This window comes from Geospiza fortis, unplaced genomic scaffold, assembly GCF_000277835.1.
Source record: "Geospiza fortis unplaced genomic scaffold, GeoFor_1.0 scaffold190, whole genome shotgun sequence".
NCBI classification, from domain to species: Eukaryota; Metazoa; Chordata; class Aves; order Passeriformes; family Thraupidae; genus Geospiza; species Geospiza fortis.
In genome coordinates, this window is record NW_005054328.1 from 940,531 (window position 1) to 959,946 (window position 19,416).

Below are 19,416 nucleotides of genomic sequence, written 5' to 3' on the forward strand. Positions count from 1 at the left end.
GCCGGGCGGGCTCCTGGGTGTTGGGAGGCGGGATGCACGACTGAGGATTACGAAGAAACGAGCTATAATTTGTTTTTCATTATTTACCGATCACACCTAGATACTTTTCTGTTTGGTAGTTTGATGTAGTGTAAGTTGTTGGAGCTTAGCACAGTTTGAAAAATTCTCTAGTGTTTTAGATACAGGTCAGGCTTCGTGGCCAATTAGTTCATTTGAGCTTAAACTTTATGTGAGTGAAAACTTCTACCTGATAAATCAGGGTAGTACCGTAACTGAGTGTCTGCCAAATGACCTGGTAAGAATGGAAGTGGGTAATAGATGTTTCAGAAATCAGCAGGGTTTGGGATTGCCCATATGTCTCATAACTTCCTAGATTTTTGCAGTAACTCCTTTCATGACAGAAAGAAATCCTTAACACACCACTGTTGACAGTTCGTGAGGCATCTGTGGAGGATCTTCTCTTGAGTGAGCCAGAACCCGGCCGTCCCGGGAAATGCCAAGTCACAGGAGTTGTTCTGGGTACGTGCTAATAACTCACTAAGTGCCTTCAGTTACTCCACCCTAAAGACAAGCCTTTGGGGTAAATATTTCTGATTCACTGATGAGAAAGATGAATTCATCCTATTCTGATTCATTAGTGAGAAAGATTAATTAGCCAACAGAGCTGGTTTAGGTAAAGTGTGAAATAAACCAGGTTAATATGTGTAATACAAAGTAATACAATGTCAAAAATACCTGGATTGGTAGTATACTGGGACATGAACTAAGTTAATTTTCTTCAGGCTAGTGATACTGAATTCCACGCTGTGTTTTGAGGTTTTATTTGGTAAATGGTGTATGCTGCCCTCAGTGTTACAGGACCATGGGGTCCTCTTAGTAACACACTTGTACTTCATTATCTCTTGCTGTTATAATAAACAAGCTTTCCAAAGTAAAGGCCTGGATATGGATTTTTCTCAGTGGTTTTATTTTTAGAAATAACTTGCTTAGGAATAATAAATATAGAGAAATATTTACATGCTGCTTATTGTAGTTATTACTATTGATGCTTTTGTTATGGAGAAGCTGGTATTATTTTATAATAGAAGACAGATAAACCCCCAGTGAACACTGACAGTCTACTTTTAGACAGAAGCACCAGAATTCTGGGGCTTTGTTGCTACTAAACTGTGAACTTCTCTAAAAACCTGCTGTTCCAGGGGATGGGAGCACAGTATGTGCCGGGAGTGTTATCCTGACCACCGGTACGTTTCTGAGGGGTATGATCCACATCGGCCTGGAGACGCACCCGGCAGGGCGGCTGGGGGACCAGCCAGCCATCGGGCTGGCTCACACTCTGGAGAAACTGGGGTTTGCTGTGGGCAGGCTGAAGACTGGGACACCGCCCCGACTTGCCAAGGATACAATTGACTTCGCTGGTCTGGAGGAACGGGCAGCTGACAACCCTCCAGTGCCCTTCAGCTTCCTCAGCGAGGCCGTGTGGATCAAGGTGGGATAGCACATCCCACCCATCAGGTGCACATGGAGCCGGGTGGGAAGTGGTTCTGGGAATGTCGCGCTCATCATCAGCCGGGGAGTCAGGGCTGGGAAAGGCAGCTGGGATGTATTTGTACTGGAGGTGTTACATTTTTGAGGACTCTCAATGTGAGGCAGAGTTACTTGTGTTCTTTTGAAAGTAAATACCTTTTCACTCTTACTTCTCAACTTGAGAACTGAACTTTCTTTACCTGTGGAGTCAAGAGTTTTGTGAAATGTGATACTACTGCTAGTATTCTTCATGTGCTGGTTACATGGCTGGTTTTACAAAATCTTCCAGTGTTATGTCTGTATTGTGGAGATTTACAGTGTCTGGCTTCTTATCTTAGCTCTGGAATAAGGTTAAGATGTTGAAATTAGAGATAATTTGTAGTATTGACTAAGAAAGGATGGATTTATCCACAGAGCTGAGAGGTGGCAGGTTAACAGTAACTTAAAAGCAGAACAGGTTCAATTTTCTGAAGAAAATCTTGGAACATTGGCTATTTTTGTATAATGTAATTAAACAGCACAGAGTTAAGTATCAGGAGTTAATTTGCCCTGGAAGATATAGGAATTGCAATAACCTTTTACAATCAGGATGGGGCAAAAGTAGTATCAGTTGAAGGCCTTGGTATATGTAGGAGAGGTTTTCAAACAAAGTGTTTTAAATCTAACAGCAAAAGGTTGTTAGACAAACATTCCTAATAATAATTTTGAGTCAAAATTGAGAGCATATCAGAAATTTATTCTCTGTAAACATGTTGAAAGAAACAACAATTTTCAGATATTTATATATGCTATAACATGCAGGATTTTTTATAGATGCTACCAGAAGTCTGGCCAATTTATTGCATCATGGTGTAGGTGTTCTGTTTCTTCTATTACTACCAGAGCATCTCATCTGTCTTTGTTTAATGGATGACCCAGGTTTTATCCAGCTAAACAGTACTTTATTAAATTTGCTGTCCTGTTTAGACAATTACTATTGATTAAGTTTCTGGGGTATACAGGCCTATGAAGTGGCTCCCTTACCACACCTGCAATGTATTAACTTTTTCAAGATAGCTTTCTTGCTCTATGGCATCTAATACATCTCAAGTTATATGACAACTATTAACCAATATTTATTAAATTTTGATCTTCAACTGTTGATTAAGTTCTCTAAGGGTTATGGGTCCATGGAGTTCCTTTCTGCAAGTGCAGCGAGATGATTTTTCAGGGTTTTGTACTGACACTCAGCCAACACAGATCTAAATCAAAACCACATAAAATCACAAGACTTTTGTTCTAACTAATATATAATTCAGTGGCAGTTCTAAAGAGTTATGGTGCTACATTGTCACAATTTTGAATGTGAGTCTACTGACTCTTTTTCAGAAAAATCGGTGAAATACTTTACTTCACATGGTGAGGTTTTTTCCTCTTCGAGAGAATTTTTTTTTTCTCTTCACCAAGCCCATTAATTGGCTGTTAGCTGTAGGGTCAGCACCTACTCTTCTAACTCCAGAGCTTTTTTTCCCTGTGATCAGTTTGAATGCTGTGATGTAATGTGTTGATTTAATAGGAATATCCATCCTGTAGTTAGGAATACAGCATATAGGATAGAACTTAAGTTCTAGACTCCCAGATTCCATCCTGTTCTTGGTCTGGTCTTGGGCATGGTGCTCAGGCTCTCAGATTGCTCGTGTTCGGTCTGTACAGTGGGTATGACAGCCCTGCTGACCCCTCCCAGAAGAGAGAGCCAGCCGTCATGGGAAAGGTCTTGGAGATATCAGAGTTATTTAGTAAGGATACAGTGTCATGACCAGATTAACTTAGGCTGAGCTTTGGCTTGTTCCAGCCGGAAGATCAGCTGTCCTGTTACCTGACTCACACGAACCTGAAGGCCCAGCAAATTATCCGCGATAACCTGCACCTGAACAACCACGTCAGGGAGACAACCAGGGGCCCACGGTGAGTGTGTGGCATCATGCAAGGCTGTCGAGGGGACAGGCTGGAAGTCTCTTTGGAGCTGTGGGTCTCTCCTGCTTTGCTCTTGGAAAGTAACTTTTTCTCCATGTCAGGTGCTGCTCATGGCTATTTGCTGTTACAGGTACTGTCCCTCTCTTGAATCAAAGGTTCTGCGCTTCCCAGACCGAGAACATCAGGTGTGGCTGGAGCCAGAAGGCTTGGATTCCAATGTCATTTATCCCCAGGGCATGTCCATGACGCTCCCACCTGAGCTACAGGAGCAGGTGATCAGATCCGTCCCAGGCTTGGAAAAAGCCAAGATGTTACAGCCAGGTGAGGGCTGAATAGTTTTGAATCTGTTAGTCATATTTATTTACTAGTTAATGAAAAGCAGGTTTTGTTTAGAGCATAGCAAAACAGAGGAAACACCAAGCAAAACTAATTCCTGAATGCAGTGATTTTTAGTCTGCTTGTTCAGAAATAATAAATAGAATTGATAAGCCATTCTGCTCCACTGGTTGCCTTGACACTCCCTCCTGTAACATCTGTCTTGTTGTGTGTCACAGGCTATGGGGTGCAGTATGACTTTTTAGACCCCCGACAATTGACCACTTCTCTCGAGTCACGTCTTGTTCAGCGCCTCTTCTTTGCAGGCCAGATAAATGGCACGACAGGCTATGAAGAAGCTGCAGCTCAGGTGGGCAAATCTGACTGTTGTATAATCAGCACTCAGAAAGGGATATTACCTTGGCTTTTGTGATAGTCTTGCTAGGCCCGTTTTGTGCTCATGAGGTGTTCTTTCTTTTGTGGCTCACCCTGATTCCTGACTTGCCTAAGGTATTTTTACTTGTATCTGTACAAGTATCTGCAGTTGCTATCACTAAAGTTGCAGTTACAATAGTAATTGAAAGTCCTGTCAAGTGTTTCAGCATGGAGACTGTGCAGTGGGTATAGTTGAAAGTGTGGGAATTGTCTCCAGACACATCAGCAGGGGCCAAGAAGCCCTTCAGACACTCAGAATGTCACAAGAAGGAAACAGCGTGGATTACTGGCACAGACCGTTGCATTTTCCTGGCCGCGGTTTGACGCGTGAGCCTTTGGGGCAGGAGTGCCGATGTTTTTGCTAAGAAGAGAGCGATGGAGTTTGGTTTGTTTTGCCTGTGCAGGGTGTGATTGCTGGGATCAACGCGTGCCTGCGGGTTCAGGGCAAGCCCCCGTTCACAGTGAGTCGCACCGAGGGCTACGTGGGAGTGCTGATCGATGACCTCACGGCGCTGGGCACTAGCGAGCCCTACCGCATGTTCACCAGCCGCGTGGAGTTCCGCATGGCCCTGCGGCCGGACAACGCCGACGCCAGGCTCACTCACAGAGGTGTGCTGCTGTGCCAGCTCTTGCACTGACCGGCCCTGCCTGGCTGTGGACCTTTGTCTCATGGACCATGTGTCTCTGCAGGGTTTGAAGAAGCTGGGTGTGTGTCACAGCAGCGATATGAACAAGCGGTTAAGATGAGAGCTGCATTAGAGGATGGGATCGCAACATTAAAATCACTTCAGTTCAGCATATCCAAATGGTCCCAGTTACTACCAGGAGTTCCCATAAGTAGCAATCGCAGGTCACCTGTCAGGTAAGTAACACATGGAGCTTTCTGGTTATGCTCGCTTTAGCACATCTGGCTAGTGGTTTCATAGCATTTCTCCATCCTTCCTGAAGCTGTCAGTACTTCAAGATTGTTGTTCTGGCTTAAGCTAAGAGCTTTGTATGTTTGAGCTTGGAACAGCCATAAATCTGCCTTACAGGTGTGACTCGTTTTTACCATAAATGTTTACTCTTGTTCTTCACAGTGCCTTTGATATCCTTCAGTATCAAGATGTCAACATGGAGATTCTGGCAAAGGCTATCCCAGAACCCCTGGGCAAGCTTGCTCAATGGAGAGAGCTGGCAGAGAGATTGAAAATAGAAGGTAGGGTACAAGGATTAGGTTCTCTCATGATGATCTGTATATGTTTGTTCAGTAAGGGGACAGCAGTTGTCCTAGTGTGTTTCATGTTGCTGCTTAGAGAGATTAAACACTGATCAGAGTGTGAACTTTTTACCATAAGCCACAGCCCTTTTTATGCACTGATGTTTCACTCTGTGAGTAAGATCACTGTGGGTTTTTTCCTTCTTACTGTCCCATCAAATAGTCCATCCTTTGTTGTGATGAGAAGATGAAAACAACCTACATATCTAAATTCCTATAACAAATCAAAGAGTATAACTTCTTCCAAAGCAGTGATGTTAATTAGGCTCTATAGTCTATGAGGCTGGAAATTTCCTTGGGAGCTTTTTTCCACCTCAGTGAAATTTCTCATTGTGCTTTGTGCAAGTGACTTGTTTCACATGAATATCTATCTGTATCTGCCTTTCTTGTTCCCCTGATCACCACAGCTGCTTACGAGTGGTGTGTAGTCAGTCAGCAGCAGGAAATGGAAGAGGTGCGTCGTGACGAGGCGCTCCAGCTGCCAGACGACCTGGATTACTTTGCCATTGATGCCTCACTCTCGGCAGAGGTGCGGGAGAAGCTGGATGCAAACCGCCCCCAGACGGTGAGAAACTCAGCCTCAGCAGGGCTGAGCAGCGCTGAAATCCCTTCTGTCTTCTCTAGGGGCAGGGGGGGTGAAAGAATTAGGGAAAGGAGCACCCACAGGTTTGATCTCATTTCTCACCAGCTCCATGCAGCGTGTAGGTTTGGTGGTAGTTAACTTGTTCCTGTCTCCATGTGCAGATTGGTGCGGTCAGCCGTATCCCTGGAATCACACCAGCTGCTATTGTTAACCTGCTGAGATTTGTGAAAACCAATCACCGCAAGACAGAGAAGCTAAAAGCTGTGCCTCAGTCTGGGGAGTACTTCCCAGGGAAAATGTACTCGGGCAAAGCAACTTCACAAAGACAGATTCCAGCAGAGTTTTCTGAAGAGGAGACAAAGTTTGTTAAAACACCTTTGTAGAGAATGGCACTGATCCTGCCAGACTTCGTGGCAAGATCCCCTCCTGAGCCTCTTCCCAGTTAACACCCATGCTGACTGGATCCAAAGCAGTTGTAGTTGGGTTCTGTGGCAGTGTCATTGCATAGAACAATGATGAATGCACAAAGTAAATGCTCAGAAACCTAAATACAGCCTGTGATTTTGCGGATGCAAATGGAGAGACAGGAGGACTGCTTTTGAAATTCCACTCATCTGGAAGACTTTGGATAGTCAAAATCTGTATCTTGTAAAGGAAAGTGTTTATTTCTTCTGAGATGAGTAAGAAATGTTACCATGCAAAGCTCATGGCAGCACAAGAGGATTGGAGCTGAAAAGTGTGTTCCGTTGAGTTCAGGGCTTGTGTTCATAGCTGTGCAGTGACTATGCACAGGCTGGTGTCGCAGTGTGGTGTCAGCCAGAAGGAGACACTTGGCTATGGAAACGTGTGCCACACGAATATTTAAAGTTGCTTAGGAGACTGAATGTAAACACCACATCCTGCAGATGTTTTTCTAAAATAAATAAAGCTTATCTTGAAACTTGCTGAAGAACTCGATTATCACTTAGCTTTCAGCAGAGCCTCGCCAGTTCACTGGATCACAGTTTCCACTCGTAAGGTGGGCTGAGATTCACTACAGAGCTGGGGGAGGCAGCTGGACAAGGCTGGGTGCTGAGGAGGGTGGGGGACATATGGGAACCTGCCCCATGCCCCTCAGCCTGGGCACTGTGATGCTCTGTCTGATATGCTGTGGGCTGGGGGAGTGGGATTCTCATCAGCACTGGTCCTGCAACTGACAGGAACAGAACTTGGATTTGAGTGAGATCGAGTCAACTGGATCAACTGGGCAGTTGATTACTCACCAGCGAGACACATGGAATCCAAGCTGTTGCTGTGCATCTACCAAATCCTTGCTTGATTGAGGCAGCAGTTTCTGGTGCCGGTCTCATTTCTGAATGTCCTCTGGCTTCAGAACACATTTTCATACAGTAAAATCAGAGATTCTTATAGGTTGGAAAAGATCCTTAAGGTCACTGAGTCCAACCATGACCCAAATATATATATCTGTCATTTTGAAAACATGATTCTGGAAATTTCTCCGGCATATTTGCTTTGGGTGAGGGTTACTTTCCTGTCCAGAGAAAGGAGTCAGAGTAAATCCCTTTTGTTGACAGAGACTGTCATGCAGCACGAGGATGAGCAGAGATTGCAGTTTGTTTGGGGCATTATCCAACCTGCCTAAACATTTCCCTGTCAATGTCCACTGGCTTGCATGGAAGAGCTTTAGACATGTGATCTGTAGGTCAGTTCATGTCAGAATGGCTCAGAAAGGTGAATGTCTATCTGCTCCTTTATGTCTGTGGCCTCTTTTCCTTCCATCATTGTTGGCTCTAAGATTTGCTTCAACCTTGCAAGCCTTAAGTTCAGCATAAGAAAGGCAGCTACGCTTTCTGCGGTGTAACTCGGGCTCCAGGGATGGTGCTCATGGAATTCCAACTATGTGAATCCAAAGAAACCCTAAATCTTCACTTTTAATCTGATTATGCAGTTTCAAAACTATTTCCTAGTTCTTGTCAGCAGTCATTTGACAGGACTCTTTAGCTTTCAATAATGTGTGTCTTTAAAGGCAAGTACCTTGCGCCTTGCTGCAAAAGGAAACACTTTCCTCTGCTTTGCTAAATTTTCTGTGCTTCTGGTCTCACACATGCGGCATAAATGAAAGAGTGATTCCACTGGGCTGGGCTGCACCAGTGTCAAAGGAAGAGCAGAAGGAGGGGAGTCTTCTTTCTTTAACAATTTCATAATGCACAGCTGTGGTCTAAGGAGGGGGGTGGAGTTAAGTTCAGGGGGAATTGAAGTCAATAAGTGTATTGCTTCCCAGCAGATCCTCCGGAACAACTGCTCTTTCTGTTCCAGTGTGAAGCGAGTCTTTGGCCACTAGTGAGTTCCCTTGTTAAGACAGGGTGTCCTCTGTTCATGTATGTAGGTTAATGATGTCCATATTTGCTGAAATGGAAAACCTGGCTTGTGCACAAGTTTGAGGACTGGCTGTCCCTCAGGTAGTGGTTGGTTTCATGTGCACAGAGTTTGCCACAATATTTTGTGCTTGCTGAACAGTTCTTGTGTGAGAAGACTTTTAACATGAAAAGAAATTGCTCAAGGTAGTTATATTCATTTTGGTAAGAAAACCAAGCACAGAAAGGCTAAATAATCTGCTTAAGTAGCATGGGCAGATAGGAAGGACACCTTGTGCCATCTGGTTTCTAACCTCTGGGGGTCTGTTACAAGGCCCAAGGTTTGGTTTTTAGGTGAAGACAAAGTGAGCTTAGACCTTCCCAGGTCCTGTGGCCTTGCTAAGACCAACAGGATGGGAAGGGCAGAACTGGAGGAGTCTGCTCTTAACATGCTTGCTTTTCCTTGCCTGAGCAGTAATGAATGGCACTTTGTTGTCCTGTAATCCTTGCTGTCACCAGGCTAGCAGGGAGGGAGGATGTGAGGTGAGGTTGACCTAACTTGTTGCACATACCAACTGTCCTTGTGCTCCCTGCTTCAGTGTGTGTCTCTCCTTCCCTCCTGCAGAACCCAGGCCTGGTGATCAGCACTACCACTCTATCTTACCCCAGATTTTTAAGACAACTTATTTTCCTCCCCTACTCTACTTTTCATTTCATATGGTACTTGAACTGAGCAGTTTCTTCATCTTGTCTTTTTTTCTGCCTGGAACATGAAAGCAAGAGAAAAATGGAAAGATATTTTATGCTAGGAGACACTAAAAGCTGCAAGCTTTAACTAACAGTCTTCACATGCAGTGGTTTTAGATGTTCAGGGTCACCAGCTTTGATGACCATCCCTGCCAAGGTTGTGTTCCTCATGCAGTGACAGGTATCTCAGGATGTCATTTAGTGGTTGCAGGGAGGAACGTACTGTCCCCTTGGAGATGCTGTTTCCACCAAGGAGGTGCTCTCATGGTTTGATTCTTCCGATCAAACCATGGCCAATGCTGCTAAGAGTCCTTCCAGCGTGTTGTTTCCATACTTTGCCTTGATTTCATGGCACTACTGAGAAATAAAAGGTGTCTTTCCCCTCCTTTGATTAAAATTAGTTGTGGAGATGGGAGACTTGCCTGGCAGTTGCTATAACATAAAGGGCAGAGAAAAAGGATTGATTCTTGACCTGTTATTTCACTGTCAGTGATGCTTTGGGGAAACAAATTGTGCTTTTGTCTCCTTTCTAAATTGCTGTGCAGGTTTTACCCTTCAAGTGTAGCTCTGAGGGAGGAGAGTGATGTGGATGCCCACCAGAGGATCTCTGACTCCATGCTCACCATTGTGTGGTGGCCATGCCTGGTGCCTGGGCCTTGACCTCTGCACCAAGGAATGCAGTATTGGCAAACCTGTCCTGAAAGCTGGAGGCTGCACCCTCTTCACCTCTTTGCAGACCTAAGACTGGATATTTTGATGGCCTCTGATGTCTCCTTGGGGTGCTCAGCTCTGAGCAGGCACATCCCCAGCCTCAGCTTCCCTATCTGTGTGCCTGCAGAGTGGGTGCCTCCCTGCTGCTGCAGGAGTGGTCGGCAGAGCCACCCCGGAGGGCTGCAAAGGAGCACGGCTCAGCAAGAGCCCGGGCTGCAGCAGAGACACAGGTGGAGAGAGTGAAGGATGAAGGTGTTCCTGTCTGGCATGAGCTGCAGCTCCCAGCACTAGCCCCAGGAGGGACATTTTCAGGCACAGCTGGAAACTGATAAGCACAAGCTGCTCTTGTTCCAAGTGTTTTAGTGCTGGATGTGGTTAACTGAAGAGCAGGCACGGAGCCAGGTGGGAAATGAGCTCACTCTGCCTTACAGGGCAGCAAGAAGAGAGGGGAGGTGACAACAGCCTCGTGATCAGTTTCTTCCCTCCCAGTCTACTGTGGTTTAACTTGGAAATTGCCATGCATGACCAGGTGGTGGCCTGTGTCACACATGTACAGATTTTTGGAGTCGCAAGTGGAATGGCTGCTGTAGTAGTGCTGAGCTGGCACTTCAGAGAGGTTTTGTCCTTGTCCCGCTGCATCTCGGGAGACTTTGGCCAGGTGGGCAGGTGACAGGGCTGGCTTGGTGACATTGCCCCAGAGCTGGCTGGTGGAAAGTGGTGGCTTGGTGACATTGGCCCAGAGCTGGCTGGTGGAAAGCGGTGGGTGTCAGGCAGGAGCTGGAAGCGGCTGTTTGGGAGCAGAGTGGTCACGTCACAGGCAGTGACCTCAGCTCTCCTTGGCTGTGCCACGTGTGTAGCAGCCTGGGGAATGTGTGCCTAGGAATGAGTCGCAGGAATTTCCCTCACAAGGAAGTGACTGCAGTAGAGCAGAGGCCCCGTTCAGGGTGGTTTTCCTTCTCCCACTCCCGGGCCACATATATACACCCCCTCCTTCTCCAAAGAATTAGGGTATTGTAATCCATAAAAGTGCTTTAGCAGCAGGCTAGGTGACATTAGTTACTGTTACTAGTAATGTCAGTCATAAAAACTTATAATTACATTTAAATTCATCTATTCCTTCCTTTTTTTCCTCTGGAAAAGGCTATTAAAGGACTTGTTAAACATAGAGACAAGTCAACACCAACAATCCTACAAAATCATAATATGTATAAACAATAAGTTATTATCAATAAATAAATATTAATTCATTTGGGGGCATTTCACTTTTTTTACTAATGAATTAGTTAGAATCCAGCTTCAAAATAGGAATTGCAGATTTTAAGGAGTCTGCTGATGGCAATTATAAAAAAAATTAGGTACCTTATTAAATTATGTAGATGCATGCATATATTATATATAATATATAGGTGTGCATGTGTGTGTATATATATACATATATGGAACAAAAAAAAGGGCATTTTGCTTAAGATGTGCCCAGGTGGCTGCAGATAAGAGGAACCTGAAGCTTCTTTTTAATTTCAGCCTTCCCTGCAATCAAGCCCCTTCCAGGAGGAGACATTTGGGTTGCCTTTCCATCTCTGTGCAGGTTTGGAGTGAACAGCTTTGCCAGCTGTGCTGATCTGTGCAGAACAGGCACCTGGGCTGGGGAAACACTGTGGCTCTTCCCTTTGTATTAAATAATCCAGATTTTACTGGGCTGAAAGGGAAAATGTGACTGTGACTGCTGGTGGCAGAGCAGGCAGGGCCCTGAGTTAGGGCTGAGCTGGCTCTGCTCATTTCCAGTGACTATGTAATGCAAAAAACTTAGCATATTATCCCAAGGACTAGTGTTTGTGCTGAGCTGAGCTAGCAGATGCCCTTGTAGGAGGATGCCCAGGGCTCTGGATTGCTTTGCTGAGAAGAGCCAGCAGAAAGACTTAGCAAGGACCTCAGCACACACAGTGCAAACCTATTGCTACTGCATCCTTAAAATCCCGCACTTGGCCCATGGGGAATATTCACCAATGAAAGCTTAGGTACCTTCCTACTTGTTTGGCTTTTTTAAAGGAAGAAATAAGCAAAACCTGCACAAATTGTAGCTCCTTGGCTGACAGCCCATGTGCACCCCACCATCCCCCCACCCAGAGGCCAGAGATCCTTCATCAGGGTATCCCGCTCTGATTTCCACCCTTCCCTCAGTACCTCACTCAGCATCTTCCAAGGAAAATATGGGTTCAGCTGCCACCTCACCAGTACAGAGAACCCGGCAGATTTGAATTATGTTGTGTAAATATTTGAAACATTAAAGGATTAAATAATTACTGGTAGGTAGCCAGGGAAAGTAACCCGATTTTTAAAAAAGCAGGCAACAATGTAATTGATTTATAATGCAGAAATAATCTGAAGGGACTAAAGATGACCCAGAAAAGGCTAAAAATCCACAGCTTCTGTACCTTGGAATCCAATACAGTTTTGGTATCAAGATTTTTCTTCATCTCTTATGTATCCCAGGTGCCCTTTTCTTTCTCCTGAGGTGGTTTCTGGCTTCTCCTTGGTAAGCAGGAGCAGCATTGCAAGAGAAAGGTAATTTTGCCCAGTATTATCTTCCATGGTCACAGTTTATTCCTCTGTTAGCTTATCGTTTGGATATTATTTAAGATTTGCAGTTTCAGAAAACTTAATTCCCAGGCAGGAAGTACTGTTTGGTGCAATCAGATGACATGAAAAATCTGAGTTATTGAAACTAATAAATTCAAAGGTGTTAATACTGTCAGGAATTTACAACTTGCAGTGGAATGTGTGAGCGTTCTTGTAGAAAAGGAGCTCTGGGTGAAACAAATGCTTTGAGCAGGACTCAGAGGTGCTCAAGGTCCCCCAGGGTGCTGTTGGTGAGGCAGCTTATCGGCCCTGCCACTGCATCCTCCACCGCCCAGCCTCCCTCTGGGCACTACATAAACATAGCACTAAAAGAAATTAAAACCAGGTGGATTGTGTTCATCAGACTCAATTTACATGGTTCTTAAACAGATAATCATTTAGCACCAGTGAGGAATGGAATATCCCTGTAGTTTGTCTCTACATGGTTTATCATGACCCAATCTAAAATTTTAAATATGCATTTACAGAAAATAGTTTTCCAAAATTTGTCAATACCTTTCAAAATATACTGAGACAGCTAAATTCAGAATGTCAATGAGTTTTTCATTTGCAATTTCAGTAAAGTAAGTTGTTCCAGTTATTAACCTTGCACAAACTGATCTGAGATATAATTAAAATGCCTCTGGGCAGTAGTCTGAGCAGAGTCCATTTTATTCCAGCCTGAACTATCCACCTAGGCAACCAACACTGAGCAAGAAGCTACTTAGTGATATCAGCTATGACTGCACGGCTCTATTTTCCTACGAAGACCAACCAGCCTTTGTCCTCTCTGTCCCTCATTACCTCGCCACACACAGTTCTGGAATATTTCTGCGTATTTAAAGTCCTCTGGACTACCAAAACATTCACCAACAACTAGAAAGGAAACGTTCACAAACGCAAGACTCCAGCCAGTTTTCTGCCTTCAGAGCTGGCTCCGTCACCATGGCAGCATGCTGTCACACCTCTGTATGAATACCACCAGCATTGCAGGACAGTGAGGAAAGAGTTAAGGACAGCTGTAAAAGTTGCTTAAAGAAAGAAGCAGTCAGAAGACAAATACAGTTCTCAACTAAGAACATTTATTAAAAGTTTGATCGAAGTAGTTTTATTCCCAAATTTTGTTTACAAAAGTCTAACAATTTCCCCAGGTAGTCAGATTAACAAAAGAACTGAGATGGCATTAACATTAGTGCAGAGAAAGCAAATCTAGTTTATAAAAGTTAAAGTAAAAAAGAACCAAATGAGTAAAATGTAGGTTTAAAGTACATGAAAGCAATTGCTAGTATTGCAGGCAGAGCATTCTGAAGTGTTTTGCTGCTCACATGAAGTTGTTAGATGCAATAGTGTTATTTAGGGGTCTTCTCCTAACCAGTCCCTCTGCCGTAACCTATGCAGCTGAATCTTGTCCTGCTCTTAAACCAGGCCATTTTAACGTGACCCAGCCTCCCAGCAGCTCTGGCAGCTGATCCGATCTATGCACAGCTGACCGAAGGGCCTCTTGCAGTAGCAGCAGAGCGCTGCACTGCTGGGTCACACCTTATTTTCCCTAAGGATTTGAATGAGGCGCTTACTACAAGCCCATTTCCAAACTACCATGGAGCTGGAGCAAGTACACCCAGCTGCAGACAACCCTGTGCAACGTGCAGAGGCACTCCAGACTGGGTGTCGCATATCCAGCCCCTGGCTGGCCAAACCAAACATCCTGCACCTAACAAAGGAATGTGAAGGAAATCTAAGGAACGCTGAGCCGTGCTGAAGGCAGCCTGTGCCAAAGCTGCTTTACTTTTCATCCAAAACGGAACCCTGCGGAACCAGTCTGACTGAAGCCTCTTGGAAAATATTTAGCGGTTTAACTGAAAAGCATGCTAAGATTTGGCAAGACACTTCAAGCTTTATTATGGCAACAGTAGGTCTGCCTCCATTTTGAAGTTATGTACTTCCTGTTGCCTTGGGGACACCAACAAACTTCCAGAAGCAAATTTAGGCAGCAGACATTTCTGTACTGAATTACACAGCCTGCCATGAAGCTCTCTAGCCCTTGCTTCCACTGTACCTTCAAAATCAGTGTGTAATGCTCCAAGGTTCCACTGCAGCTAAGACACAGAAGGTGAGCAGAAAAGATCCAGACAAAGAGCATGAAAACAAGTACCAGCAGTTCAGACCTATCCAAGCAGTACAGATATGAGCTCCTGCAGAGCAAGCACACAGCTGGAGAAGGAAAGGAAAACAGAACATAGATAATACAGCCATTACAGGCAGAACAAACATACTGGTGTCATGGAGCAAGTCCCTCACAGATACCAATTCTTTTTGACCTATCCTGGGGATGCTGTGGGGAAATCATGTGAAAGGTTAGTAAAACAGCTGCACCATTATGCAAGTCAGCTCTGATTATCCATTAACTGCTTGCCCCCATTTACCAATTTGAAGCAAGGCTTCTATGCCGGAATTACTAATAATTACAGCTGGTATTCTTATAACCCAGAACTTTTAACTTGGGGTTATTTGTCTACTGATTATTAATAAAGAGTTTGGACTAGATAACCAAGTCCCTTCAAACTGTTTGATCCAAATTTTCACTGTTATTGAAAAGATAGCAGGCACCTTGTCCCACTGTGTCATTTGGTGCAGGCTACAATGGTGAGTCACTCAGATTGCATCGAAGTGTAATTCTAGACAGAATTTTCATATTTGGCTATTAAATATCTTACTATATATTAGCAAACACCTATGTAAAAGTGTTTAATTTTTGGAGAGCTACACAACATGTTTCTCACTAAAAAAAAATCTGGTTCTGCTTTTGACTAGAAAAATCAGTGTGCAAAATATTGGAAACCCAACATAGGATTCTTTCTTTGTAATGTTTTTCTAAGGTTAAATGTGTTCATTTTTTTCTTCTCCATGTAGACTTTTCTTGGTTTACTCAATGCTTCACAGAATGCACGAAAACACTGTAATTGTTACGTGGTATTCGTGCAATCCAATCCAAAAAGTTTTTGAAGAAAGCACCAGGAGTTATTTAAGGCGTAGGTCAGTTTAAAAGTAAACCTGTAGATTAATTTTGTTCTACTCTTCAGAAACAAATAATTTTGAGTATTTGTTTTACAACTTCTGAACGTATTTAATTAATAACAATCCTTTCTTATCCCACCATGACTAGATATAGATTTTGCCATAAACTTAACATTAACTCAAAGAACACAGAGACATAGCATTGAACTTCTGTTTTAATGGTCTCAAATTCTGTGACAGATTTTTGGTCAAGTTTCCATTTTAAAAAATTTATCGATTTTAAAGACTAATAACTTAAACTGCCACGAAACAAATGGTCCACAAACATTCCTTTCCTTCTGAAGCTTTTACGATGCATTGTAATCATTAACCAGTCTTTCGCTATTAAACTTAAATGGCCAATTGAGACAAACAGTTCTGAGACCGTTCTTCCACCACTGGTTAAGACTGAGGTGGCAGCTGGTGTACAGAATTTTCATTTAGCCTTCTGGGCCTTCTGGGCAGACTTTGTGACCTTGCCAGCTCCTCCAGCCTTCTTGTCAACTGCCTTGATGACACCAACAGCAACCGTCTGCCTCATGTCACGCACGGCAAAGCGACCTGAAAGCAAAAACATGTTTTATGACTTTTGTCTGTGCTGCCTAATTCCCAGCCCAATCTGCACAGTGGCAACACACATGCTGGTATAAATGGGCCAGCACTCCTCTGGAACCAGACAGGGACAGAGGCATGACCCTTCTCCGGAGTTTCTCTATCTGTACTAGTAAAATCCTGGTTTCACTTCAGTTTCAAGTCACAGCTTTTATCAGCGTTTCACAGAACACACTGCATCCCGACACTAGAAATTGAGGAGTGTCTTTTCCAGAGACCAATATTAATGTGAGATGCCTTACCGAGAGGAGGATAATCAGAGAAGCTCTCAACACACATGGGTTTGCCAGGGATCATATCAACGATGGCAGCATCTCCAGATTTCAGGAATTTGGGGCCATCCTCCAGCTTCTTGCCAGAACGACGATCGATCTTCTCCTTAAGCTCAGCAAATTTGCAGGCAATGTGAGCAGTATGGCAATCCAGCACAGGGGCATAGCCAGCACTGATTTGGCCAGGGTGGTTCAGGATAATGACCTAAGAAACAAAGAAAGCCAAGTTAGAAGGGAGGGCAATTTGAACACTGACATGTTCTTAACAAAGCCAAGGAATTAATGAGATTTACTTCAATCAAATAGAACTCAAAATACAACTGTATGTTGCTTTATAGCTTAGCCTAACAAGACTCTTATTTTGGAATACAGAGCTACATTCCCAACATCGCTGAACAGCTGCATAACATACCTGTGCAGTGAAGCCAGCAGCTTCCATGGGAGGGTCATTCTTGCTGTCACCAGCAACATTACCACGGCGAACATCCTTCACAGACACGTTCTTAACATTGAAGCCAACGTTGTCACCAGGCAGAGCTTCGCTCAGGGCTTCATGGTGCATCTCAACAGATTTCACTTCAGTTGTTACATTGACTGGGGCAAATGTAACCACCATGCCTGGCTTCAGAACACCTGTTTCCACACGGCCAACTGGTACAGTACCAATGCCTGCAAGAAGCAACAACAAGTATTATTCATTATTCAGCTTAGCGAATATATGCCCTTATGGGGGGAAAAACCCACTTGAGACAAGAATTTTAGTTTTTGATTTGGAAAAGCAGCTCTCGGGCAAACGCCTGCATTTCTGGCCCATAGATCAGCTGTTGCTGGCACATGAGGAGCATTCCAGAGAACACATACCGCCGATTTTGTAGACATCCTGAAGAGGCAGACGCAGAGGTTTGTCAGTTGGACGAGTTGGTGGCAGGATGCAGTCCAGGGCTTCAAGGAGGGTGGTTCCGCTGGCACTGCCATCCTTACGGGTGATCTTCCATCCCTTGAACCAGGGCATCTGTAATGAAAACAAGCTCAGGGTAATCTCGCTGCCAAATTTAATGGTGCAAGGCTGAAAAAGCACAAGTTGTATCCCTTAGCATTATCTCAATTTACTGTTACAGAATAAGAGTTTTTTGAGCGTCAAGATTTATCTTGGACCTTAGCACTTCCCAAATGTAACTATTACAAAACACGTGCATTTTACCATAGCATAATTAGTCTTAACAGTCTTCCTAATTTAATGCCTTAACAGAAATAAATGCTAAACCTACGTTAGAGCTAGGCTCCAGCATGTTGTCACCATTCCAACCAGAAATTGGCACGAAAGCCACGGTGTCTGGGTTGTAGCCAATCTTCTTGATGTAAGTGCTGACTTCCTTAACAATCTCTTCATATCTCTTCTGGCTGTAGGGTGGCTCAGTGGAATCCATCTTGTTGACACCAACAATCAGCTGTTTCACACCCAGGGTGTAGGCCAGAAGGGCATGCTCACGGGTCTGCCCGTTCTTGGAAATACCAGCCTCAAACTCACCAACACCAGCAGCAACGATCAGGACAGCACAATCAGCCTTTGAAAAGAAAAAAACAAACCCTCACTATAATGTTTGTGTGTATGTCTAAGTACTACAGGAACCCCCCTAAGCAACCAAGGAACCCCATGAACCCCCCAAATCCTACTTTCTTCACATACCTGAGAAGTTCCAGTAATCATGTTTTTAATGAAGTCTCTGTGTCCAGGAGCATCAATGATGGTGACGTAGTATTTGCTTGTTTCAAATTTCCACAGGGAAATATCAATAGTGATACCACGCTCACGTTCAGCCTTCAGCTTGTCCAAGACCCAGGCATACTTGAAGGAACCTTTGCCCATCTATGGTTACAAAAAACACAGTGTTTTATTCCCATTAAAAAAAAATAGTTGTCTATCTGCAACTAATTCAGAAAGATCACACAATCTAGTAATAGTAACTGGCTTAACATTGAAAAACGGTGCTGCTCATAAAACAAGCAACAAGATACACTTGGTGCTACTGGTGAGAGATGCCAACTGTTGAACCTTACTGAACCTGTTGACAAATTCAGACTCCCTGACAGCTTGTTAATTTCACTAACGCATCTCAATGATAGAGCTCTTGAGCCTGAGTCATATAAAGTATCCTCTACAATTCCAAGTCCTCTTAGTACTTCAATCCTTGCAATAATCAACACTTTAACTGCCACTCTGCTCAACATTTACCAAATTTTATTTAATAATGTTCTTATGACCTGCGCTGTTATTAAATAGAAAAAAACCCAGTATCAGTAAAACTCCGATTTTTAAAGTAGGCCTCAATACACCAACTTCCTTCTATGCAGTTTGAATTCAGCCCTTTAACTTGATTCCAGATGTTACTATGCAATTTTAGATTACCTTCTTTTCACTTACTCTACATTTCCCAATCTGACTGTCTGCAACTAACACAATGGCAGACTGAACACTTGTTCTACATCAGGGACAACTGCAACGCAGCTGCCGCCCTGCGGCCACGCAACACTGAGCCACTTGTTCAGCTCCTGGGGCAGAGGCAACCAAACCGCCTCCCCGTGGCCACTGAACGCTCTGCAGGTTTGCTTTTCAATTCAGGGTCTATTCATTCCCGCAGCCCGGAATTCTGCTGGCTGCTAGGGGCCCACGCACCTCAGCTGCTTCCTTCTCGAACTTCTCGATGGTTCTCTTGTCGATGCCCCCACATTTGTAGATGAGGTGGCCGGTGGTGGTGGACTTGCCAGAATCGACGTGGCCGATGACAACGATGTTGATATGGGTCTTCTCCTTTCCCATTTTGGATGTTAGTTGAGTTCTTTCTTTCGGCAAAAGAGAGTCGACACCTGTAAGTTCCCCAGAAAAAAGCTGGTTACGCCTCGGTCCGGGCCTAGGGGTAGCGATGGCGGCGCCACATGTGAGGCGGCCTGGCCGGGATGGCGGCCCCGCCCCGCCGGGGG

At 44.3% G+C, this 19,416-nt stretch overlaps 2 protein-coding genes across 2 annotated transcripts in view; one reads left to right on the top strand and one right to left on the bottom strand.

The window, feature by feature from the left end:
- Nucleotides 1-7,016, top strand: part of MTO1 (mitochondrial tRNA translation optimization 1) — a 7,206-nt gene extending 190 nt beyond the window's left edge. The window contains 10 exon segments of the mRNA XM_014307078.2: nt 309-519; nt 1,200-1,489; nt 3,359-3,471; nt 3,611-3,801; nt 4,035-4,165; nt 4,635-4,839; nt 4,921-5,092; nt 5,310-5,428; nt 5,896-6,053; nt 6,233-7,016. Coding sequence (XP_014162553.1) covers nt 309-519; nt 1,200-1,489; nt 3,359-3,471; nt 3,611-3,801; nt 4,035-4,165; nt 4,635-4,839; nt 4,921-5,092; nt 5,310-5,428; nt 5,896-6,053; nt 6,233-6,454 — 1,812 coding nt within the window. The 3' untranslated portion in view covers nt 6,455-7,016.
- An 8,695-nt stretch (nt 7,017-15,711) lies between these two features.
- On the bottom strand, nt 15,712-19,323 carry EEF1A1 (eukaryotic translation elongation factor 1 alpha 1). Its single transcript, XM_005421148.2, has 7 exons — nt 19,112-19,323; nt 18,125-18,304; nt 17,706-18,002; nt 17,299-17,449; nt 16,850-17,106; nt 16,408-16,642; nt 15,712-16,114 (listed from the first exon to the last, which is right to left on the bottom strand). Exons 1-7 carry the CDS (start codon nt 19,253-19,255, stop codon nt 15,990-15,992), a joined length of 1,389 nt encoding a protein of 462 aa, XP_005421205.1. The 5' UTR covers nt 19,256-19,323; the 3' UTR covers nt 15,712-15,989.
- Nucleotides 19,324-19,416: the final 93 nt, after the last annotated feature.